Source organism: Camelina sativa, chromosome 15, assembly GCF_000633955.1.
Source record: "Camelina sativa cultivar DH55 chromosome 15, Cs, whole genome shotgun sequence".
Taxonomy (NCBI): domain Eukaryota; kingdom Viridiplantae; phylum Streptophyta; class Magnoliopsida; order Brassicales; family Brassicaceae; genus Camelina; species Camelina sativa.
The window spans coordinates 1,474,543-1,497,400 of record NC_025699.1 but is presented as its reverse complement, the minus strand read 5'-3'; the positions used below and the strand labels follow the sequence as shown (position 1 = coordinate 1,497,400).

Below are 22,858 nucleotides of genomic sequence, written 5' to 3'. Positions count from 1 at the left end.
AATTTGCAAGTCAGACCTTCTATTTTACAAACTTAACAGAAAGGTACTCTTTTTATTTTCTGCTCTAATTGGAAATCCTTATGACAACACCAAAGAGTAAAGACTGTCATACAAATTGAATACACACTTTCGCTATTTCCATTGATTTTTGTAGAGCCTAAACAAAACTTTCATAAACCTAGACTAATTCAACTGCTTCTTTTGATTTTTTTCATAGAGCATCTCAAATCGATCATGGAAAGCTAAAGACACTGTAAGCTTTCAGAGACTTCTTTGCATCAAAGTAGACTTATGTATTCACAGAAGTTGATATGCATTAGCCTCTTCTTTTTCTCCAACTGATGTTAGACCAGGAAACTGTCCAATATCATGACCAGCAAGAGGACTTAACCTATCATGTAAACCGATTGCAAATTCTTCAGGACTAGCATCACCATTCTGCAGGAATTCCGCAATCTGCAGGGGAAAGAAGAGGAGTAAAATAACAAAATATTTGTGATATTTTCTTCTGGAATCCTTAAGACAAGAACACAGATTTTTTTTTAAAGACGAGTCAAGGGAAGCTTCTTACATGGTTTCCTAAAGCTGCACCGCTTAAAGCAGCAGATTCTAAGTTAGAACCGAGAAGCCAATCACCGCATATACCAGCACGGCCTTGTGGATCAAATATACATGGAACTGCAGGAGTGTTCTTCGGCAGAGCTGCTCCCCTGTATATGAAAAATATTGAATCACACCACAAATCTTCAAACATTTTAGCACTGTTAATACAACTTTTACTTACCATAGCTGGAGACGCGTATAAACCGGTTTAGGAAGGGAGCCTTCAGGCAAGCCCAACGCCATTTCCACACCTTGAAGCATACCAGCTCTAACTTTGTCTGCCGTGACCGTCGGTATGTTTTCCTATGAGGGAGAGAAGAAGGTAAACAATTTGATTGATTTCTGGCTTTGACATTATATTTTATAGCTTTGAAGAAACTAACCTGAGGAACTTTATTCTGTTTCCCATATGCAGCAGTACTGAAAAAAGTCCAACAATGTGGAGATCCGCCATTTCCAAGCTTTGCAGAGTTATTTCCCATCCAAGACAATGATTCGACTCCTTTCACAAACGCTCCCTCGAAGTTCACTGTAGGAAGAGGATCATCAAAAGCTGCTAATAGCGCCCATATTGAACTCAGGTCCAGTTTCTAAAACAAAAGAAAAAAGAGGATTGTATCAGAAGAGGCCATAGGACTTAAAAAGTTTCTGTTCCGCTAGATATTCTCTACCTTCATCTGTTTTGCAACTAGGGGCAAGCCTGATGCTGAAAGCAAACGATTCGCACATTTACCTGAACAAAAAAGGTGAACCATTTGTATAAAAACAAGACATAACAAAGCATCTGAAGCTATTAAGAGAGAAACTGATACGCTTTCTTACCATTATGAGCAATGACTATGACATCAAACTGACCACGAGGTGTTCCATTCTCACTTAAATGCCACATCCCATTAAGTGGTTCCAACTTACTAATCCAACAAGGCCTAACCAAATTCACCATTTGACTCTGCAACCAATCAACCATTTGTTACTTACTTTCATCTCATACAAATCTTAAAAAAAAACTCAATTTTTTCCTGAAGAGAGATAACAACATATCTTACCTCTAATAGCAACGAATCAGCAAGAGATCGCATACCGTTAACAGCAATATATCTAGGAGGTGATGATGAAGGAAACTGTGAGAAGCTACCTCCGATTTCAAGCTCTCCAACAACACCTTTCCACTCTCGAACAAGTCCTTTCTCTAACCAACCATCAACCAATTGAACAAAACGAGAATCGTTTGCAGTGAAGAATTGAGCAGCGTGATCGAAAACTAGTCCCTGTGGTTCAATAATCCTTGTTCCAAGCCTTCCTCCTAACCCATGTATCCCCTACATAAACACAACACACAATTTGAACTCCTAAAGCTTGGCTTTTGAACAGCAAAAACACTTAAAAACCACAAATTTCTCAGTACCCATTAAACCAAACTTCAATTCAGATTAGAAAGTATCCAAAAGGAACCAAATTGACGAACGAACCGTATCGAAAACAGTGGATTGGACGCCACGAGCTTCCAAGTTCAATGCGCAGACCAAACCCGCCATTCCGCCGCCGATAATCGCCACGTGGGGGTCATCGGAGATCCGTGCGGTGAAAGTAACCTGTTCTTGTAAGAACGATTTCTTGAGGATCGACCTTCTAGAAGTTCCATACTTGGAGGAGGACTGACGCCGTTTCTGAAAATTAGGGTTTCTGCTGCTGGGGTTCGACTTCCCAGTGTTCTTCTGTGAATCGCATGTTGTTGTAATTTTTCTTGTGGTGGATGATAATAAGTCAGGGCTTCTGGGTTTAGCTAGGGTTTTGAGTCTCAGAGGTTGAAGAAACGAAGAAGACAGAGGAAATAAAGAAGTGGCCATGGTTTAATTTTGGAGGGAGGCTAAGATTTAATCCCTTGACTTATCTGTTATCCATTTTTAAAATATTTCGGAACCGAAATTTACTGTTTTACCCTCTCTTTATATTTTCACTAATGATATGATTAAGAGTTTAAGACCAAAAAAAGACACAAATGGGGTCTAATTAATCGGACATAGTGCTTTCCACCGGAAAAGGTAATAATACTAATATATGCATTCAGATATTCAAATTAGAGTAAATTTGATTGATATTAATCACGCGGTTCTTTATAATTCGGTGTATAAATCAACAATTACATAGACAGAAACAGAAAGAAACAGGAACGCCCAACTATGGATTTAAAGAAAGCATCTTTGCTTTTGTTCTTTCTTATCTTTCTCCATCTGCAGCACGGCTTTACTCTTGCCTTCTCTCGATCTGTAACAACTTTAGCCTCCGTTGATCCAAATCATGACAATTCCCCGGTTCAAGGTGATGTGATCTCTCGGAATTTAACGGAATTAGCCGTCGTTGTTAAGAAGGGAGGCGGAGGCGGAGGAGGAGGTGGAGGCAGAGGTGGAGGCAGCTTCGGCGGAGGAGGACGTAGTTTTGGTGGAGGAGGACGAGGTTTCACCGGAGGATCACGTGGGAAAGGCGGTGGCGATCGAGCGATTCCTGGTAGAGGAGTAGGAGGAGGAATACGTCCGATTCCGATTTATGGCGGCGGATCGCACCACGGTGGTCATCGTTCAACCGGCGGCCGAGAAACTGCTAGCGGTTGGTTAGGTTTTTTTAATTTAGCCGGTTTGGTTTTGGTTTTTTAGAGTTTCTTTATTTGATTTAGCCGGTTTAGGTTAATTGTTTGATACCGGTTTTGCTTCCCACTGGTTTGCTACTATATATGAGAAGAAGGTTGTTACTTGTTAGGTTATGATTCCCTTCATACCAATTTCAATCTTACTAATCTAACAAGTAAGAAATCAACAATTAGATAATACTTTCGGTAAATAATCTTACCTACTAAAATTCAAATCCAACAACACTCAAAAAATATACAAATTTCAACATTAGGAGTTCCTTCAACAATCCACATAGAAGTTAAAATTGAGAAAGACAAGTTACGTTGTGAACCAAACATATACCGGAAATAACCGAAAAACAAAGAGTCTTTGTTTTGATTTGATTTTTAAATTTTCTCCGGTAAGATCAAAGTTAGTTTGAGTAAAAAACACAGACAACACAGAGCACCACCGTTCACCATATCTTTTTCAAGCCTCACAAGCTTCTTCAGCGCACTCGTTCACTGGTTTCAATCCAACTTTGCCCTTGCCAGATCTGAATCGAGGGCTTTCGTGGGCAGCATTGGCGTTCTTGCTCTTGTGATCGTCTTTGTTCTGAACTGTTCCGGTGCTGTGTCGGTTCCGGTTAGAGACTGTCTTCAGAACCTCTTCACGGGAAGATGAGGTGATTGCGTCGCTGAAGCTTTTTCTCCGAGAAAGGATCAGTTTTGGCGACTTTGGACGCGTCAGAGGTTGCTAGAAAGAAGCATAACATAAGTTATACTTTTGTCACAAGAACAATGCGTGAGACTCTGAAGAAAGAGAGAGTTTTATTATATAGTTTGAAACATACCTTCTTGAGCTCAGGTTTTGCAGGAGGAGCTTCGTAGTAGAAGTTGGGGACGGGTTTAGCCTTGAACTTTAGATTCTTTCTAAGTTGTTTTAGTGCCGCTTCTTGTTCTTCCTGCAAACCATTAAAATCAATAATGAAGCTTCACAACCAGAAAACACAAAACTGTATCTACCAGAAATGTGTACTTTACCTTTTGCCTTTGTTCAAGCTCATTCCTTTCGGCTTCAAGCGCTTGGTTTTTCTCCTCGAGCTTTTGGTAATACTAAACCAGACAGACCCAACCAAAAAAAATCAAACAGTAAACAGAACAGAGTGGACACTTCCATAACTGAAATGAAGAAGCAGAAAGGTTGAATGTTTACTAACCTCTTTGCGCTTCTCAGCACGTTCAGCACTTCTAAACGTTGGAGCACTTCCATAAGTCACTGACTTACCCATCCTCATTGAAGTTGCCACTCTGTGAGTAGATATCATTAAGGCAACATTATCGTGGTTTTCTTAAGCATGGCATACATACATACATAAGTATCTAGTATAAAATGATATAAAAGTAGGTAAAAGGATACGAAGAAGCGATGGAGCAAGTATCATCATCATCGATATGCTTCTTGATCTCGGGTTGCAATGGCTTCCTCACTGCAAGAAGAGAAGCATCCTGCTGCAACAAACATAAATAAATGGGAAAACATATGCTTTAGGCCTCGATCATATACACATCTTGATCTTGTAGTCCTAATCATCTACAATGCATTTCATAATTCCAAGCTTTTCAAAACTCGATGTATATATTACCTTTGAACCTTTAGCATTTCCAGTACGGGTTTTAGGCGAATTTTGAGCTACAATTTTCTCAGCAGATGCGACATTAGGTGAATTCTCAGAGAGAGACTTCTCCTCTGTGCATTCTTTGACTTCAAATTCCTCCTCAGGCTCATCTACAGCTATCTTAGGAGCAACGTGAACTCTAGCGCTTGAAACGTCAGCGTTTCTGTCCATAAGCACCTCAACAACTTCTCTTCCCATTCCACTGCACATATCCAAACCACCACAAGATTCAATTCAATTTGTAAGATCTCAGGTTTATCCTCACCTTCAACTTTCTCTCTCTCTCTCTACCCTAGCAACAACAAAATCTCATCTTTGTTATGAAGTTTGCAACTTTTTTTTATATAATCTGACATTGCAAAGTTAGATTGTAATTAACAGAGATTGGTTCAAAGTTATGACATTGCGGAAACTGTAGAGATATAAAGTCATAGGAAGAAGAATTCAAAAGTGAAACCAACACGCATAAACAACATCCCAGATGAAAAAAGAGTCAAATTTTTCAAAAAAAAATGTAAAATTTGAAAAACCTAGATGGGAAATAATGAGGGGAAAGCAACAGATAAAAACAAGAATTTGAGGAAGAAGCGTGTACCCAAAAACAGAGGATTAAATTGATTCAAAAAAATGCAAAAAAACAAAAAATGTTTGTATCATCTTACACAAATCTTGTAGGAGGATTAGAGGAAGAAGGATTCTTGTGCACCACCACCTCTGTCTCCCTCTCTCCGATGGCCCGTGAGAATTCTTTGCAGACAAAATAGAAATGAATGTCTTTTTTATCCACAACAAAGTTCCTTCTCTCTCTCAAGAAAAAATAAATGGATTTTTTATTTTCTTTGGAGGCGGTGACTATTTTGGATTTGTGTTTGATTTGTTTAAGCTGTTTGGGGTATTTATTGGGACTTTTCATTTTTTGAAATATATAATTTTTTTTTTCTTTTGGGCAAACGCCATTTTTTTCAAATCTAATAATTTTTTTTTGTTTCTGCTTAAAAAAGAAACAGTTTACTTTAATTTTTGGAATTTCTTGGCGCTTTTACCGCATGCTTCTTCAAAAACAAAAATAGATACACCCTAAAGACGTAAACATTTAAAACGTACGACTTCGTAGGAAATGTAAATCTTGTTTGATTTTATGAAATGTGGCAATTAGTTTTTTAAGTTAAATTAATTAAAAACAAAAAAAATAACGGTAATCATTTGTTAAGCAGTAGAAGTAGTAGTATCTTAGAAGGAAATTAAAACTCATAAATAATCATGGCGGATTTAGAAGTCACAAGACATATACCAATGTGACAAATACCTTCTCATTTAATAAAAAACCATAAATACCAATGTGACTTCTTGTTGTAGTAACTTATTTAATAACGCACCTCTCGACTAACGTGATACCAGTAATAGAAATGCTCCATACCTTTTTCCATTTCAAAACTCAAGAGTAATTTTTGTACTTTCCCTCGCTTCTTTGTTTAAAATTTTTGCAGCTTTTATATAAGCTTATGAACGGCATAGATTCATATAGAAGACCCTATGTGGCCTTATTCTCTAATAATCACACACATTGTTTTTGCAACCTAACTAACACAACAAACTTACAAAATACTGTACAATTTTGTCAACACACAAGGAATTTAGTAATATTTTTCTAAAAAGTCAAAACATTCTTTAAATTCAAAAATTAATAAGATGTACAAAAAAATCAAAAAGTGAAAAATACAGTAATTGCTAGACTAGAAACATCCGGTTCCGACAGAACACAATAAACACCTTTGATGTTTAATTTGAAATTTAGAACAAAACACATACAAATTTGAATAAAACGTACAAGGACGGACCCACGTCTGCAACTGGAACAAACGTAGGACCCACGTCGCAACTCAAACATCAGAGCAATCTTTCTTCTTTCTTCCTTTTGACGGCAAAATTCTTTAACCAGGAAAAAGCCAATTCGGTCGGTTGGTCCAACAAATTTTAAAATTGGTCCCCAAAATCAAAGATATTATTATTTGCCTACCAAAATCATTCAACGAAATTGGTTGATATTTGAAACTATTAAATACACAAGAGATAACATAATATTTTCTCCGTTTATATTACTTGTCATCCTAACTGATTTAATGCATATTAAAAAACAATTTAATTTTCTATTTTACCTTTTATTAATATATTGTTTCATTTGTTTTAAGTAATTAATAAACTAAAAATAAAGATTAAGACTGGAAATTTAATTGATAAAGTTGTACCGTAAACATAAAACGGTAAGTAATATGAACAAAAAATTTCCTTTAGAATGACAAATAAAAAATTGGAGAAAATAATGTATATGATTTGAATTTGATAATTTCCCGTACCTGTATCTATATTATAATATCAAATTAAGAAACTGATTATTTTGAAATAAAGTGGATCACCACTTAAAATAATAATAATAATAATAGACTTTATCATCGCCCAAGGTCTATTCTTCAACATTGACATTATTATATACTTAAAGAAGGTCTATTTGTTCGATTCATAACACATATTAAATGATTACTATATCAATATTTAAATTATCCATCAAATTGTAAAGGTCAATATTTTTTACATATTATTATTTCGCAAGAACACAATAAATTAAGGTCCCAAATATATACTGATTAATAGTAAAATATATGAAATAAATATTAATTGAAACTAAGGCTATATAGGTTACATATGCTGCTCCCTCAGGTCCTATAGGTTACCTTAGACCCAATTAGATTGATAATTGTTTATCCGAGAATCGTTTATGATTACTAAAAAAAAAATTATTAAAATTTTATTATTTTTATTTTTTTCCAATAAATTAGTAATAGTTATTCATATTAAATTTATTCATGTTTTGGTTGTATCTGTATACTTACAAACAATTATGTAATCTCTGGTTCAATTAATAAAATAAATATTATTATTTTTTACATATTATTATTTTGCAAGAACACAATAAATTAAGGTCCCAAATATACATTGATTAATAGTAAAATATATTAAATAAATATTAATTGAACCTAAGACCATATAGGTTACATATGCTGCTCCCTCATGTCATATAGGTTAACTCAGACCCAATTAGATTGATAATTGTTTATTCGAGAATCGTTTATGATTGCTAAAAAAAAAATTATTAAAATTTTATTTTTTTTCCAATAAATTAGTAATACTTATTCATCTTATTCATATTAAATTTATTCATGTTTTGGTTGTATCTGTATACTTGCAAACAATTATGTAATCTCTGATTCAATGAGAGATTCAAGGGAAAACGTCCTGGTTCCCCATGAGAACTATGATATCGTACCAGATGGAGCCCGATCTTTACCCCCGTCCCAGATGGCTCTCCTGAAATTCTTCTCAATCTATATACCCATATATCTGTAATTTACGTTTTGTATCTCCATGAGAATAGAAGATATCATCTATTTCACCATTGCTATAGGTTTAATTGGTTTACTATTTGATTAACCGAGTGACGAAGTTTACAAACCAAAATAAACCTGATTTCGACCCGATTAAAACCTGATTTTGACCCGATTAGAAACATAACCCTCAACCGAGAAATCCCTAAAATCACATTTTAACCTCTTTTTTGTTTTCTCTCGCGACGAACCCTAGAAAATCAAATTTCACCATCGATTTCTCAAATTGAATCGATGGATTTAATAATCCGATCTGGTTTTGGGCAACAAGATGGTATTGGGCAAAGAGATGGTGTTGGAGAACGAGAGTACGATGAAGAAGGAGAGGATCGAGATGAATTTCACGTCGATATGCTTGCTCAGGAATTTACCGATGCTGAAGAGTCGATTCGTCATGATACGTACCCAGAAAGTGACGACGAGGAAGAAGGTCGTGGTCGTGGTGCGGGTCGTGGTCGTGGTGCGGGTCCAGAGAGGGTGTTTACGGATATCGGACGTGGTGATGGAACTTTGTGGAAAGACCAATCCTTCTACAATGGGGTCGCATTCAAGGAGAGTGTCTTGGACTATGCACTACATACTGGTTACAATTTGAAGCAATACAGGTATGACAAAGATAAACTCGGGTTTAGATGTGTTGGGGATAAGGGCAATTGTGAGTGGAAAGTGTTTGCTGCACTTCTTCCAAACGCATCTTTGTGGAAGATTACGAAATACATTGATAAGCATTGTTGTACCCCCAATGGCGAGTGTGAGATGTTTAAGGTCCCAGTCATAGCTAGAATTTTTCTCGATAAGATTAGAGAGGAACCGGATCATTACAAGCCTTTGAGGATTGAACAGATTATCATGGAAAGGTGGAAGATATCCGCTACTAGGCCACAATGTCAAGCTGCTCGGAGAAAGGCTTTGGGATGGATAGAGTATGAGTATGAACAACAGTTTGCACGACTGCGAGATTACCAAGCTGAGATCTTGGAAGCAAATCCAGGGTCTGTTGTGGAGATTGATACAATTAAGAATGATGCTGGTCAAGACGTCTTCAATCGGTTTTATGTTTGTTTCGATGCCCTTAGAAGAACTTGGAAACAGACTTGCCGGCCAATAATAGGAGTTGATGGCGCCTTCTTAAAGGCAAAGATCAAGGGACAGTTGCTTGCTGCATTAGGCAGAGATGCAGACAATGGCATCTATCCAATAGCCTGGTGTGTTGTTCAAGTTGAGAACAAAGACAATTGGTTATGGTTTGTGAAGAGATTGAAGACTGACCTGGATCTAAACGAGGGAGATGGTTACATTTTAGTGTCTGATCGACAAAAGGTATGTATCTAACTAATTTATTATATTGGTTAATAAATGTGAATGCTCTCGTTTTTAATATGTTTGGTTTTTGGTTCTCAATTAGGGGTTGATAAAAGCTGTGGAGTTGGAGTTACCACAAATAGAGCATAGAATGTGTGTTAGACACATCTATGGGAACTTGAAGAAGACTCATCCTTCCAAGAAGCAAATCAAGCCACTCCTCTGGCATATGGCTTGGAGCTATAATGCAAAACAGTTCGGTGAGAGACTGGAACAGATACACGCTTATGACACTGGTGTGTATGATGATGTTATGAAGTCGAAACCAAAGAGCTGGTGTCGTGCCTTCTATAAGTTGGGGGGTTATTGCGAAGATGTTGACAACAACTTCACAGAATCTTTCAACAAGACCATCGACAAAGCAAGGGAGAAACCGTTTGTGGCAATGTTGGAGACAGTTAGAAGACTGTCTATGGTTCGGATTGCCAAGCGTTCAGCTCTCTCTCATTCTCACAAAGGTAATTAACTTTATTCAAAATTTAATGCAATTTTCTACGATTGTCTATGATTTTATTCAAAGACTGTCTATGATTTCTACATATTTAATGCAATGTTCTTGGTTTTTGATGTTTCAGGTTTATGTACTCCATATGTGGCAAGGTTTCTTGCTAAAGAGCATGACAAAGCTTCGGAATGCCAGGTGCATCCTTCTACTAATGGGTGCTTTGAAGTCACACTGGATGGAGACAAACACAGAGTTAGTTTACAAAATATGACTTGTACCTGCAAAAAATATCAAATATGTGGTATTCCATGTGAGCATGCCTATGGAGTGATTCTGAAGAGGACGTTAAGTGCTGATGACTATGTCTGCCAGTGGTTTCGAACTGCTATGTGGAGGCTTAACTACACAAATGGCATTACTCCACAAAGGGGTGCTCGTCATTGGCCTTCGACTTTAGGTGAGAATGTTCATGTTCCACCTGAGCCACCACAACCTGGGAGAAAGAAGATAACCAAGGCAGACAAGAAGAGGAAGCCAGGTGTAAATGAGTCTCCTGTCAAGAAGAAACCAAAACATAAAAAAAGGATAATGCACTGTGGAATTTGTGGTTCTGATCAGCATAACCGTAGGTACCACCAGAAGAAGAATCAAACACAGGTTGTTAATCGGTTTTTTCTCATTTTATTTCTCAAGATGAGTCTCTTGTTCTCATTTTTTGAAATTTGCGGTTTTTCAGGCTTCTCAGGGTGGTGGAGGAGAAGTTGTTCAAGGTGGTGGACTTTCTCAAGATGGTGGTGGACTTTCTCAATCTGGTGGAGGAGAAGTTGTTCAGGGTGGTGGAGGACTATCTCAAGGTGGTGGAGGACTTTCACAAGCCTGAATATTGAAGATTATGGTAGTAGGGGTCTGTTTTTTGGTTTAAGAGACTAGTTGGATCTGTATTTTGGTCGAATAGACTAGTAGGGTTATGTTTTTGGTCTGTGATCATGTTGAGAACATGATTTCAAAACGTTATCATTCTGCTTGTTTTCAGAACATGTGTTCATCATGTTCTGCCTTTTATGAAATGTGGAATGTCTTATCTTATTAAATGCAATAGCAACACCAACAGGAGTTCACACTCAACACCAAAACAAACAAGAGCATAAAGCAGAGCATACAACCGAACAACAATAGATTACAACCGAACAATAGTTTACAATAGCTCATCATACAAGCTTAAACAGAGCAAACAAGATCATAAAACCGAAAACACATACAATTATACTCTTATTCATCCTACATTGCAATTCAGCTTTTGCTTCCAACAAAACTTCTTCAACCCTCTCACAAAGCTCTTTTTCGAACTCCATTTGCATCTTCTCAAATTTCAGCTTCTGTTCTTGCAATGTCTCTATTGTACGCTCTTTCATCTCTTCTTTTACTCTCTCAAATTGAACACCCAATGTTGCTACCTCGTCCAACAATGCCTCATCGACCCACTTAAAGATGTGGTTATCGTTCACAAGCTAACATTATATCATAGAATACAATGAAAATTGATGAGAAGGATTAGGCTCGGATTTGGATTAGGTCGATGTCTACATCAAACAAAGCATAACATAGTACCTTCTTTGCTGCTGCTTCTCGACATCGAAAGTATCTCCGAGAAGGATTAGGCTCGGATTTGGAATTCTTTGCCACGATGTGTTCCCCACACCAGCATCTCTTAGGCACGCCAACGACGAATCCTCTTTGTCGAACATTTGATGAACCACTCGAACCTCCAGAAACGGTACTCATGGTTGCAAAGATCGATTTAAGAATTTTATGCTTTTAGGGTTTGAGGATTTGGGGATTTTAATGGAGTTATAGATGTGTTATAGATGTATCGTCTCGGGTCGGATTATTAACATCAGTCAGGTTTTATTTTTGGTTTTCTATTTGGTATGAACGGTATCGTATCGGTTCACTCTTTAAACCGATAACATCCCGATATATGGGTATATAGATTGAGAAGAATTTCATGAGAGCCATCTGGGACGGGGGTAAAGATCGGGCTCCATCTGGTACGATATCATAGTTCTCATGGGGAACCAGGACGTTTTCCCTTTTTTTTTTAACATCTTATCTTACTTTATTAATTGAATCTCGGGAAAACGTCCTGGTTCCCCATGAGAACTATGATATCGTACCAGATGGAGCCCGATCTTTACCCCCGTCCCAGATGGCTCTCATGAAATTCTTCTCAATCTATATACCCATATATCGGGATGTTATCGGTTTAAAGAGTGAACCGATACGATACCGTTCATACCAAATAGAAAACCAAAAATAAAACCTGACTGATGTTAATAATCCGACCCGAGACGATACATCTATAACACATCTATAACTCCATTAAAATCCCCAAATCCTCAAACCCTAAAAGCATAAAATTCTTAAATCGATCTTTGCAACCATGAGTACCGTTTCTGGAGGTTCGAGTGGTTCATCAAATGTTCGACAAAGAGGATTCGTCGTTGGCGTGCCTAAGAGATGCTGGTGTGGGGAACACATCGTGGCAAAGAATTCCAAATCCGAGCCTAATCCTTCTCGGAGATACTTTCGATGTCGAGAAGCAGCAGCAAAGAAGGTACTATGTTATGCTTTGTTTGATGTAGACATCGACCTAATCCAAATCCGAGCCTAATCCTTCTCATCAATTTTCATTGTATTCTATGATATAATGTTAGCTTGTGAACGATAACCACATCTTTAAGTGGGTCGATGAGGCATTGTTGGACGAGGTAGCAACATTGGGTGTTCAATTTGAGAGAGTAAAAGAAGAGATGAAAGAGCGTACAATAGAGACATTGCAAGAACAGAAGCTGAAATTTGAGAAGATGCAAATGGAGTTCGAAAAAGAGCTTTGTGAGAGGGTTGAAGAAGTTTTGTTGGAAGCAAAAGCTGAATTGCAATGTAGGATGAATAAGAGTATAATTGTATGTGTTTTCGGTTTTATGATCTTGTTTGCTCTGTTTAAGCTTGTATGATGAGCTATTGTAAACTATTGTTCGGTTGTAATCTATTGTTGTTCGGTTGTATGCTCTGCTTTATGCTCTTGTTTGTTTTGGTGTTGAGTGTGAACTCCTGTTGGTGTTGCTATTGCATTTAATAAGATAAGACATTCCACATTTCATAAAAGGCAGAACATGATGAACACATGTTCTGAAAACAAGCAGAATGATAACGTTTTGAAATCATGTTCTCAACATGATCACAGACCAAAAACATAACCCTACTAGTCTATTCGACCAAAATACAGATCCAACTAGTCTCTTAAACCAAAAAACAGACCCCTACTACCATAATCTTCAATATTCAGGCTTGTGAAAGTCCTCCACCACCTTGAGATAGTCCTCCACCACCCTGAACAACTTCTCCTCCACCAGATTGAGAAAGTCCACCACCATCTTGAGAAAGTCCACCACCTTGAACAACTTCTCCTCCACCACCCTGAGAAGCCTGAAAAACCGCAAATTTCAAAAAATGAGAACAAGAGACTCATCTTGAGAAATAAAATGAGAAAAAACCGATTAACAACCTGTGTTTGATTCTTCTTCTGGTGGTACCTACGGTTATGCTGATCAGAACCACAAATTCCACAGTGCATTATCCTTTTTTTATGTTTTGGTTTCTTCTTGACAGGAGACTCATTTACACCTGGCTTCCTCTTCTTGTCTGCCTTGGTTATCTTCTTTCTCCCAGGTTGTGGTGGCTCAGGTGGAACATGAACATTCTCACCTAAAGTCGAAGGCCAATGACGAGCACCCCTTTGTGGAGTAATGCCATTTGTGTAGTTAAGCCTCCACATAGCAGTTCGAAACCACTGGCAGACATAGTCATCAGCACTTAACGTCCTCTTCAGAATCACTCCATAGGCATGCTCACATGGAATACCACATATTTGATATTTTTTGCAGGTACAAGTCATATTTTGTAAACTAACTCTGTGTTTGTCTCCATCCAGTGTGACTTCAAAGCACCCATTAGTAGAAGGATGCACCTGGCATTCCGAAGCTTTGTCATGCTCTTTAGCAAGAAACCTTGCCACATATGGAGTACATAAACCTGAAACATCAAAAACCAAGAACATTGCATTAAATATGTAGAAATCATAGACAGTCTTTGAATAAAATCATAGACAATCGTAGAAAATTGCATTAAATTTTGAATAAAGTTAATTACCTTTGTGAGAATGAGAGAGAGCTGAACGCTTGGCAATCCGAACCATAGACAGTCTTCTAACTGTCTCCAACATTGCCACAAACGGTTTCTCCCTTGCTTTGTCGATGGTCTTGTTGAAAGATTCTGTGAAGTTGTTGTCAACATCTTCGCAATAACCCCCCAACTTATAGAAGGCACGACACCAGCTCTTTGGTTTCGACTTCATAACATCATCATACACACCAGTGTCATAAGCGTGTATCTGTTCCAGTCTCTCACCGAACTGTTTTGCATTATAGCTCCAAGCCATATGCCAGAGGAGTGGCTTGATTTGCTTCTTGGAAGGATGAGTCTTCTTCAAGTTCCCATAGATGTGTCTAACACACATTCTATGCTCTATTTGTGGTAACTCCAACTCCACAGCTTTTATCAACCCCTAATTGAGAACCAAAAACCAAACATATTAAAAACGAGAGCATTCACATTTATTAACCAATATAATAAATTAGTTAGATACATACCTTTTGTCGATCAGACACTAAAATGTAACCATCTCCCTCGTTTAGATCCAGGTCAGTCTTCAATCTCTTCACAAACCATAACCAATTGTCTTTGTTCTCAACTTGAACAACACACCAGGCTATTGGATAGATGCCATTGTCTGCATCTCTGCCTAATGCAGCAAGCAACTGTCCCTTGATCTTTGCCTTTAAGAAGGCGCCATCAACTCCTATTATTGGCCGGCAAGTCTGTTTCCAAGTTCTTCTAAGGGCATCGAAACAAACATAAAACCGATTGAAGACGTCTTGACCAGCATCATTCTTAATTGTATCAATCTCCACAACAGACCCTGGATTTGCTTCCAAGATCTCAGCTTGGTAATCTCGCAGTCGTGCAAACTGTTGTTCATACTCATACTCTATCCATCCCAAAGCCTTTCTCCGAGCAGCTTGACATTGTGGCCTAGTAGCGGATATCTTCCACCTTTCCATGATAATCTGTTCAATCCTCAAAGGCTTGTAATGATCCGGTTCCTCTCTAATCTTATCGAGAAAAATTCTAGCTATGACTGGGACCTTAAACATCTCACACTCGCCATTGGGGGTACAACAATGCTTATCAATGTATTTCGTAATCTTCCACAAAGATGCGTTTGGAAGAAGTGCAGCAAACACTTTCCACTCACAATTGCCCTTATCCCCAACACATCTAAACCCGAGTTTATCTTTGTCATACCTGTATTGCTTCAAATTGTAACCAGTATGTAGTGCATAGTCCAAGACACTCTCCTTGAATGCGACCCCATTGTAGAAGGATTGGTCTTTCCACAAAGTTCCATCACCACGTCCGATATCCGTAAACACCCTCTCTGGACCCGCACCACGACCACGACCCGCACCACGACCACGACCTTCTTCCTCGTCGTCACTTTCTGGGTACGTATCATGACGAATCGACTCTTCAGCATCGGTAAATTCCTGAGCAAGCATATCGACGTGAAATTCATCTCGATCCTCTCCTTCTTCATCGTACTCTCGTTCTCCAACACCATCTCTTTGCCCAATACCATCTTGTTGCCCAAAACCAGATCGGATTATTAAATCCATCGATTCAATTTGAGAAATCGATGGTGAAATTTGATTTTCTAGGGTTCGTCGCGAGAGAAAACAAAAAAGAGGTTAAAATGTGATTTTAGGGATTTCTCGGTTGAGGGTTATGTTTCTAATCGGGTCAAAATCAGGTTTTAATCGGGTCGAAATCAGGTTTATTTTGGTTTGTAAACTTCGTCACTCGGTTAATCAAATAGTAAACCAATTAAACCTATAGCAATGGTGAAATAGATGATATCTTCTATTCTCATGGAGATACAAAACGTAAATTACAGATATATGGGTATATAGATTGAGAAGAATTTCAGGAGAGCCATCTGGGACGGGGGTAAAGATCGGGCTCCATCTGGTACGATATCATAGTTCTCATGGGGAACCAGGACGTTTTCCCAAAAAAAAAAGAATAGTGATATCTGTCAATTTTTTTGTGTTTAAACGTTTCTCCCGTTGCTAAATAAAGAAATCGTATGTTCCCTCTTCATCTTATTATTTTTTAATAAAAACATCTCATATAGAAACGCTTGTTGGACATGACCTAAAGACGCACAAATATCGGGGGTAATCTGGTCATTTACAATACTCGAAGAGAGGTGAACCAATCCGTTATTCGCTCTTACTCGGTCAACAAACCGATTGAAGACGAACACGTGTCGCGCTTTCGTTGGCTTCACGACTGCTATATAAATGCCGTTAAGCCTCACAACGGTTCTCTGATTACCCCGAGAATAAACCAACACCAATCCTAAAAGCGATCACACAACGTTTCACGGGAGAGATCAGAGAGAGAGAGAGAAGTTAGCGAAGATCAAGACTTGGAAAGAATCGAAGAGAGTGATTGATTGAAGATGGCGATGGAAGTAGCAACACCGGCTCCGGCACCTATCCCATCGGAGAGGAACATCGTTCTCGCTCCGGCCACAACTGTTGAGTCCCACAAGAAGAACAGGATCCAAGTCTCCAACACCAAGAAGCCTCTCTTCTTCTACGTTAACCTCGCCAAGGTAACCATCGGAACCCTAACTTTTCCATCGGATCTACGCTTTTCAAGATCAGATCAGTCTTTATGTGACTAGTATTCATCTTGAATCGATCTTTAACGATTGGATCTAGATCGCAGATTCTACTATTTATGTAATTGGCATTGCGTTTGAATTTTTTTTGTTTTTTGGTCGTATGATGCAGAGGTACATTCAGCAATACAATGAGGTTGAGCTTTCTGCACTTGGAATGGGTAAAAGATTCTTACGGTTAACGTGATTCTTTTATATGCTATGTGTTTAGATCAATTGGTTTATGATCTAATCTTTTCGTGTATGTAGCAATCACCACTGTGGTGACAATCTCTGAGATCTTGAAGAACAATGGAATGGCCACAGAGAAGAGTGAGTCAAAACTCTCTTCTTGCCATCAATTCTTGTGTAAACCGTTATCTTTCGTTTTAATTCGAGAATTTGTTTTGTTTTCTGTCAAAAAACAGAGGTGCTAACATCCACTGTGGGAATGAAAGATGAGACCAAAGGCAGGATGGTTCAGAAGGCCAAGGCAAGTGCTATTTTTATATTTTTATGAACCTTAGTTAATTGTAATCTATTTATTCATTTCTTTATGTGTGTTGCAGATTGAGATAGTGTTGGGGAAATCAGACAAGTTTGACTCTTTGGTGCCACCAGTGACCAACGGCAAGACCCCAGAGGAGGTAGCTAATGCAGAGACGCAGGCGGAGGAGAAAGCGCAAGAAGCTGCTGCCGCCACTGATGTCTAATATGGAAGTGGTTGGGAGGGACACCACAGGAGAAGGAAACGATTTCTTTTATATACTATGTTTTGTTGCTTTTGTTTCTTTTGTGACATATCGAACATAATACTCTAGTTATGAATGATAGTAATTGTTTGTTTAGCAGATATAGTAATCTACTAATCTTCACTCTCTGTTTCCGTTTAGCACCTTGAACAATATGCATATTAATATGTTACTATAATTTTTTCCCCAACTTTCGAAATTACATAGTATCCATTCAGTAATTGCAGAAATAGCACAAAATGAAATATTCAATTGAGGGAAACTAAAAACATGCGAAGCAGTAAGCACCAAAACGTGGGACCAAAAGTACTAATTTTTAACAGTTGAAATCTTAAATACAATAGAATTAAATTCTTCTATGAAGTGAAAACCTCCTAATTATTAAATGCAACAGCTGTTTAATAATGAGGTGAAATCATTATATTTATAAATTAGTAAGCCAAGTGAGAATAATTCAATTATATGAAGAAGGGAAGAAATATTTTCTTTATAACAAAAAAGCCAAAACAAGTATGAAATAAATTAAACCACTAATAAAAAAATTATATAAATAAAGACTTATGTTATAAACAGACGAACGGCCCATACAAATTGGACTTACTAATATATATATATATGCGGCCTAAATTTGTGTCGAGCTCGGTTTATAAAACGAGAAGCTATTAAAAATAGAAGGACTAAAGTGTAATAAAAAGGAAAGTGCAGTAGTTCTCGATCTCAAATTTAAGATAATTATCACCCGCCTCCATTGTTACCGGAATCTCTCTCTTTCTCCGCCGAACTCCTTCGAATCGAGTGTTCGTTAATCTCTCTACTAGCGTTTCAAGGTTCCATCGGTACCACGTAAGTTCGCTATGTGTACTTTAAACCTAACTTCAAGCTTTTGGGCTATGTCTTTTTAATTGCCAATTCTAGGGTTCCTCGCTGAGTCTGTATATATATTTGCTGTGTTAATCTAGGGTTTCCATTAACTTGCTTTAGTCGGGCCATAAAATTTTCGTGTTTACAAAGTACTCCGGTCGAAATTTAGAGGGTTCCGTTTGTATTTGTGCGCTGTACTAAAAGTAATTTTGTTTAGTCATATGAACTTTATTGGGTTTAGTCGTATCTTGAATTATGATATACACACTCTAGTTTCATCAACTCTTGATTCTTGCTAGTGCCAAAGTAAGCTTAGCTTAAGTTGACACCTTTTATATATGAAGCTGTTAGTAGATGTGTTATACTTACTATGTTAGCTTTTTGAATTAGCATGTAGTTAGCGAAGCTGGTGTTGCATTGTTTTTAATTCTGGCCGTATTTTTCTTTCCAACACTTGCTTAGTAGTTTATCAGGACTAATGTGCATGTTTGATTTTATTTCAGAGCTACAGTAATGGCTGAAGATCAGCAAAATTTTGTTGCACACAATGGAGATCAGGTGCCAGATCAAGGGTTAGACGAGGTGCATAATGGGATACCGTACCAAGTTCATGATGAGACACTTGATCACCAACAATACCAGGTTCAAGATCCGATTCTTGATCCTCCACCGTACGTGGTACAAGATCAGACTCTTGAACCCCAGCATTACGAGGTTCATGATCAATTAGAGTATCAAGCATACCAAGTGCAAGACCAGGCTCATGAAGACGTCCAAGATCAGCCACAAGATGACCTACAATACCAGCCACAAGATCAGCCGCAAGATGACCTACAATACCAGCCACAAGATCAGCCTCAAGATGACCTACAATACCAGCCACAAGATCAGTCGCTGGATGACCTACAATACCAGCCACAAGATCAGGAGCAGTATCAGTTGCAAGACGAGGCTCATGATCAGGCCCAGTATCAGGTGGAAGGTGAGGCACAAGATCACGATGGTAATGAAGTGCAAGATAAAGTAGAAGATGAAGAAGGAATTCCTGAGCATCTTGAGCCTCTACAGCAATCAGAGCCTGATGAAGGTGCAACAGTTGGAGGTGAGGAGAAGAGGTGGCCGGGATGGCCCGGAGAGACGGTTTTCCGCATGCTCGTTCCTGCACAGAAAGTGGGTAGCATCATTGGTCGCAAAGGTGATGTCATTAAGAAAATAGTTGAAGAGACAAGGGCTCGAATAAAGATTCTTGATGGTCCTCCAGGCACAACCGAAAGAGCTGTAAGTCTCTAAATCCTTTATTCCTTGCCTTTACATTTCATGCTATATTGAGTTGCAACTATTAGTCAAATAATGCTCTTGAACCAAAACTAAAATCCTAATGACAAGAAAACTAATATAGTAGAATATATACACTATTTGGCTGTATAAGTCACTGATCTAAAGTTTTCAGGCTCTAGCTTTTGTTAAAAATGTAAAATGCCATGAACTTTTAGCTAATAGGCAACCCTTTTGCATATTCTCCCCTTGACCTCAATGAATATATAAGTAAACAGATAGGAAACTGCACACCCATCAACTCAAAGAAGTTATGAACAAATTCATGTCGGAAAAGTCTTTTAGTTTGGGCTGAGTGATATGATCCTGAGCTGCTAAAAAAGTGTTGAAGAATATAGTGCACCAAGCGAAACCACCTTAGTTAGTAAATTAAGCCTGTATCGAGTATAGTAACCAGCAGGCCTGCTTATCTCCTTCAAGTGAAAGGAGGAAGTTAATCGACGAAGTTGATAAGATGTGAGTAGGGTTCCCCTTTATTGCTGTGACCACCATGAATCTGTGCAGGTTTTATCTTGCAAGTTTTATGGCAACATTTCAATCATCGGTAAGGTCTCAAATACGAAGAACCAAAGCCAGATGGCAAGGATTCAGCCTTGAGCACTACAAAGTGCTGATAAGTTTATCGAATAGGCAAGATTCTTCTTGTATAAACCTCAGTGCCATGAAGCTCTGCATTCTTTCTGGTAACTTCAGTACCTGGATGATTGATGTCTTGTTGCAGACTTTCTGCAGCATGCAAGGACCTGCTTAACCGGATGTAACAATATGTGGACGATGAGTTATGGTTTAGGGACAATTAAGTAAAGAGAAATTTTAAGATTGCATGAAAAAGGGTCTAGGAAGAGCTTTTTTTTTAAGTCTAGTTGATTGGTAATGGCTGCTATTGCATCTTAAAAAGGCGATAACCTAATCACCATGGGTAATAACTTTAAAAGTTCATAACAGGAAATAAACATCTAACTGGTCAAAGTGCATTTAAGTCGGTACCTCTTTGGAATTTTTTTTACGATTTGAGAATATGGCACCAAAGTAATAATTGGTATAGAAACTAAGATCGCTGCTTGTGAAATGTTTTAGTTCTTTTGGTAATGTTGTCTACTTGTTTCCTCTTTGTTGGCAGGTTATGGTTTCTGGTAAAGAAGAGCCCGAATCATCTCTACCACCTTCAATGGATGGCCTTCTTAGAGTCCACATGCGGATAGTTGATGGTTTGGATGGTGAAGCTTCTCAGGCCCCTCCGGCTTCAAAGGTGTCAACAAGATTACTAGTCCCAGCATCTCAGGCTGGAAGTTTGATTGGAAAACAGGGAGCAACAGTTAAAGCTATTCAAGAAGCATCCGGTTGTATAGTCCGAGTTCTTGGATCAGGTTCCTTCTCTTCACGATTTACATGCTGAAAAAATTCTCTCTTGCTTTGTGTTTTTTGGTTTCATTTACGCTGTGGACTATTCCTTAATTTTCCCTTGTATGTAGAGATAAAGGCAACTGGTAATTTTGTATTGTATCTTCAGAATAATTTCAACTCTTTGTTTTGGTGTGTGTTTCATTTATTCGTCATCCATCGGTATTCTAACTGAAATTTATTATGGTGGGTTTTTGTAGAGGATTTGCCTGTTTTTGCTCTTCAAGACGATAGGGTTGTTGAAGTTGCTGGGGAACCAACAAGTGTTCATAAAGCCTTGGAACTGATTGCATCACATCTCAGAAAGTTCTTGGTTGATCGTAGCATCATCCCATTCTTTGAAAATCAGGTTATCTTTTGTTCCGTTGGCAATTTTTCTCATTTGTCTCTATAAACTCTTCTCTTAACTCTGGGTTTTTAAACAGATGCAAAAGCCAACTCGCCAAATGGATCATATGCCACCACCACACCAGTCATGGGGTCCTTCTCAAGGTCACCCTCCAAGTGGTGGCGGAGGAGGCTATGGTCACAACCCACCTCCATATATGCAACCACCTCCTAGACATGATAGCTACTATCCTCCTCCTGAGATGCGTCAACCTCCAATGGAGAAACAGCCGCACCAAGGTATATCTGCATATGGGAGAGAGCCTTCTATGAATGTGCACGTATCGTCTGCCCCACCTATGGTCGCTCAGGTATTCTTTCAATCGCTGCAATTGGTGAAGTTGATTTCTTAGAAGCTAACTGTTCAATCTTCTGCAATGTATGTATGTAAGTAAATCACATGAAATCTGACTGGTGTGGGGATTTCTTTGTTTTTACAGCAAATTACACAGCAAATGCAGATTCCACTTTCTTATGCAGATGCTGTAATTGGTACATCTGGTTCAAACATAAGCTACACTAGGCGTCTAAGTGGAGCAACAGTAACCATTCAGGAAACCAGGGGAGTACCAGGTGAAATGACCGTTGAGGTTAGCGGAACTGGCTCACAAGTCCAAACTGCTATGCAGCTTATTCAGGTACAAATATATTCTCACCAGATTTCTTAACCATAGTCACCTTTAAAACCTCGTATCTGGTGTCTTTTGACGATGAAATCTGACTGTTGAATGTGGTTTATGACAGAACTTCATGGCTGAAGCTGGAGCGCCGGCACCAGCACAGCCTCAAACTGTAGCACCAGAGCAGCAAGGGTATAACCCATACGCAACACATGGCTCAGTCTACGCAACGGCTCCAACAAACCCGCCTGGAGGATACACTACGGATTACAGCTCAGGAGGCTACGGTTACTGATAAAAGATTTTAAGTTTCTTTAGGATGTTTTTACTAGTTGCAAGCAAAAGAGTGAGAACGCTAGATGCCTAATCGAGTATATGTTTGTTATTAGCGAGCACTTTGGGGTTCTTGAATCAATTAATATTTTTATCCTCCAGTATTTTGTCTTCCCAGAAATTATCGTAATACTTTTAAAAATGATTATGTTACCATGTCCTTGTGATTTTCTTTCCCTTTTCGTAAG

The 22,858-nt window shown here is 38.4% G+C and overlaps 9 protein-coding genes across 10 annotated transcripts; 5 read left to right on the top strand and 4 right to left on the bottom strand.

The window, feature by feature from the left end:
* Positions 33 to 2,473, bottom strand: LOC104744573. Its single transcript, XM_010465647.2, has 8 exons — positions 2,073 to 2,473; positions 1,650 to 1,922; positions 1,426 to 1,552; positions 1,275 to 1,336; positions 987 to 1,193; positions 785 to 906; positions 572 to 710; positions 33 to 456 (listed from the first exon to the last, which is right to left on the bottom strand). Exons 1-8 carry the CDS (start codon positions 2,448 to 2,450, stop codon positions 298 to 300), a joined length of 1,467 nt encoding a protein of 488 aa, XP_010463949.1. The 5' UTR covers positions 2,451 to 2,473; the 3' UTR covers positions 33 to 297.
* LOC104744572 (glycine-rich RNA-binding protein 10-like) lies at positions 2,604 to 3,361 on the top strand. The gene is made up of 2 exons (XM_010465646.2): positions 2,604 to 2,645; positions 2,752 to 3,361. The coding sequence occupies exon 2, from the start codon at positions 2,784 to 2,786 to the stop codon at positions 3,252 to 3,254; it is 471 nt and encodes a 156-aa protein (XP_010463948.1). The 5' UTR covers positions 2,604 to 2,645; positions 2,752 to 2,783; the 3' UTR covers positions 3,255 to 3,361.
* Positions 3,457 to 5,760, bottom strand: LOC104744571 (protein WVD2-like 1). Of its 2 annotated transcripts, XM_010465645.2 has the most exons (7): positions 5,550 to 5,760; positions 4,855 to 5,089; positions 4,629 to 4,720; positions 4,429 to 4,519; positions 4,253 to 4,324; positions 4,063 to 4,173; positions 3,457 to 3,965 (listed from the first exon to the last, which is right to left on the bottom strand). In XM_010465645.2, the coding sequence occupies exons 2-7, from the start codon at positions 5,083 to 5,085 to the stop codon at positions 3,699 to 3,701; spliced, it is 864 nt and encodes a 287-aa protein (XP_010463947.1). In that variant the 5' UTR covers positions 5,086 to 5,089; positions 5,550 to 5,760; the 3' UTR covers positions 3,457 to 3,698. The 2 variants fall into 2 exon arrangements, with proteins under 2 accessions (XP_010463947.1, XP_019092015.1); XM_019236470.1 differs by lacking the exon at positions 5,550 to 5,760 and having other exon boundaries at positions 4,855 to 5,097.
* LOC104748005 lies at positions 8,173 to 10,270 on the top strand. Its single transcript, XM_019236572.1, has 2 exons — positions 8,173 to 9,647; positions 9,733 to 10,270. The coding sequence occupies exons 1-2, from the start codon at positions 8,562 to 8,564 to the stop codon at positions 10,153 to 10,155; spliced, it is 1,509 nt and encodes a 502-aa protein (XP_019092117.1). The 5' UTR covers positions 8,173 to 8,561; the 3' UTR covers positions 10,156 to 10,270.
* Positions 10,967 to 12,214, bottom strand: LOC104744569 (uncharacterized protein At4g04775-like). Its single transcript, XM_010465644.2, has 2 exons — positions 11,743 to 12,214; positions 10,967 to 11,642 (listed from the first exon to the last, which is right to left on the bottom strand). Exons 1-2 carry the CDS (start codon positions 11,914 to 11,916, stop codon positions 11,343 to 11,345), a joined length of 474 nt encoding a protein of 157 aa, XP_010463946.1. The 5' UTR covers positions 11,917 to 12,214; the 3' UTR covers positions 10,967 to 11,342.
* Positions 12,274 to 13,524, top strand: LOC104744568 (uncharacterized protein At4g04775-like). Its single transcript, XM_010465643.2, has 2 exons — positions 12,274 to 12,748; positions 12,849 to 13,524. The coding sequence occupies exons 1-2, from the start codon at positions 12,575 to 12,577 to the stop codon at positions 13,146 to 13,148; spliced, it is 474 nt and encodes a 157-aa protein (XP_010463945.1). The 5' UTR covers positions 12,274 to 12,574; the 3' UTR covers positions 13,149 to 13,524.
* Positions 14,224 to 16,310, bottom strand: LOC104748004. Its single transcript, XM_019236569.1, has 2 exons — positions 14,844 to 16,310; positions 14,224 to 14,758 (listed from the first exon to the last, which is right to left on the bottom strand). The coding sequence occupies exons 1-2, from the start codon at positions 15,927 to 15,929 to the stop codon at positions 14,336 to 14,338; spliced, it is 1,509 nt and encodes a 502-aa protein (XP_019092114.1). The 5' UTR covers positions 15,930 to 16,310; the 3' UTR covers positions 14,224 to 14,335.
* Positions 16,642 to 17,873, top strand: LOC104744567 (uncharacterized protein At2g34160). The gene is made up of 5 exons (XM_010465642.2): positions 16,642 to 16,933; positions 17,115 to 17,163; positions 17,252 to 17,314; positions 17,410 to 17,474; positions 17,551 to 17,873. Exons 1-5 carry the CDS (start codon positions 16,778 to 16,780, stop codon positions 17,692 to 17,694), a joined length of 477 nt encoding a protein of 158 aa, XP_010463944.1. The 5' UTR covers positions 16,642 to 16,777; the 3' UTR covers positions 17,695 to 17,873.
* Positions 18,420 to 22,794, top strand: LOC104744566 (flowering locus K homology domain). The gene is made up of 7 exons (XM_010465641.2): positions 18,420 to 18,576; positions 19,098 to 19,872; positions 21,050 to 21,296; positions 21,531 to 21,679; positions 21,756 to 22,028; positions 22,158 to 22,355; positions 22,462 to 22,794. Exons 2-7 carry the CDS (start codon positions 19,108 to 19,110, stop codon positions 22,630 to 22,632), a joined length of 1,803 nt encoding a protein of 600 aa, XP_010463943.1. The 5' UTR covers positions 18,420 to 18,576; positions 19,098 to 19,107; the 3' UTR covers positions 22,633 to 22,794.

Coding starts and splice junctions, on each gene's coding strand:
- LOC104748005 (XM_019236572.1), top strand. CDS start 8,562: ATGGATTTAATAATCCGATCTGGTTTTGGGCAACAAGATGGTATTGGG. Junction 9,648..9,732: donor TAGTGTCTGATCGACAAAAG/GTATGTATCTAA, acceptor GTTCTCAATTAG/GGGTTGATAAAAGCTGTGGA.
- LOC104744571 (XM_019236470.1), bottom strand. CDS start 5,097: ATGTGCAGTGGAATGGGAAGAGAAGTTGTTGAGGTGCTTATGGACAGA. Junction 4,325..4,428: donor GTGCTGAGAAGCGCAAAGAG/GTTAGTAAACAT, acceptor TGTCTGGTTTAG/TATTACCAAAAGCTCGAGGA. Junction 3,966..4,062: donor CAAAACCTGAGCTCAAGAAG/GTATGTTTCAAA, acceptor GCTTCTTTCTAG/CAACCTCTGACGCGTCCAAA.
- LOC104744568 (XM_010465643.2), top strand. CDS start 12,575: ATGAGTACCGTTTCTGGAGGTTCGAGTGGTTCATCAAATGTTCGACAA. Junction 12,749..12,848: donor GAGAAGCAGCAGCAAAGAAG/GTACTATGTTAT, acceptor ATATAATGTTAG/CTTGTGAACGATAACCACAT.
- LOC104744567 (XM_010465642.2), top strand. CDS start 16,778: ATGGCGATGGAAGTAGCAACACCGGCTCCGGCACCTATCCCATCGGAG. Junction 17,164..17,251: donor GCTTTCTGCACTTGGAATGG/GTAAAAGATTCT, acceptor TCGTGTATGTAG/CAATCACCACTGTGGTGACA. Junction 17,315..17,409: donor TGGAATGGCCACAGAGAAGA/GTGAGTCAAAAC, acceptor GTCAAAAAACAG/AGGTGCTAACATCCACTGTG.
- LOC104744573 (XM_010465647.2), bottom strand. CDS start 2,450: ATGGCCACTTCTTTATTTCCTCTGTCTTCTTCGTTTCTTCAACCTCTG. Junction 907..986: donor AACAGAATAAAGTTCCTCAG/GTTAGTTTCTTC, acceptor TCTCCCTCATAG/GAAAACATACCGACGGTCAC. Junction 457..571: donor GTGCAGCTTTAGGAAACCAT/GTAAGAAGCTTC, acceptor TTTCCCCTGCAG/ATTGCGGAATTCCTGCAGAA.
- LOC104744566 (XM_010465641.2), top strand. CDS start 19,108: ATGGCTGAAGATCAGCAAAATTTTGTTGCACACAATGGAGATCAGGTG. Junction 21,297..21,530: donor AGTCCGAGTTCTTGGATCAG/GTTCCTTCTCTT, acceptor GGGTTTTTGTAG/AGGATTTGCCTGTTTTTGCT. Junction 22,356..22,461: donor CTGCTATGCAGCTTATTCAG/GTACAAATATAT, acceptor GGTTTATGACAG/AACTTCATGGCTGAAGCTGG.
- LOC104748004 (XM_019236569.1), bottom strand. CDS start 15,929: ATGGATTTAATAATCCGATCTGGTTTTGGGCAACAAGATGGTATTGGG. Junction 14,759..14,843: donor TAGTGTCTGATCGACAAAAG/GTATGTATCTAA, acceptor GTTCTCAATTAG/GGGTTGATAAAAGCTGTGGA.
- LOC104744569 (XM_010465644.2), bottom strand. CDS start 11,916: ATGAGTACCGTTTCTGGAGGTTCGAGTGGTTCATCAAATGTTCGACAA. Junction 11,643..11,742: donor GAGAAGCAGCAGCAAAGAAG/GTACTATGTTAT, acceptor ATATAATGTTAG/CTTGTGAACGATAACCACAT.
- LOC104744572 (XM_010465646.2), top strand. CDS start 2,784: ATGGATTTAAAGAAAGCATCTTTGCTTTTGTTCTTTCTTATCTTTCTC.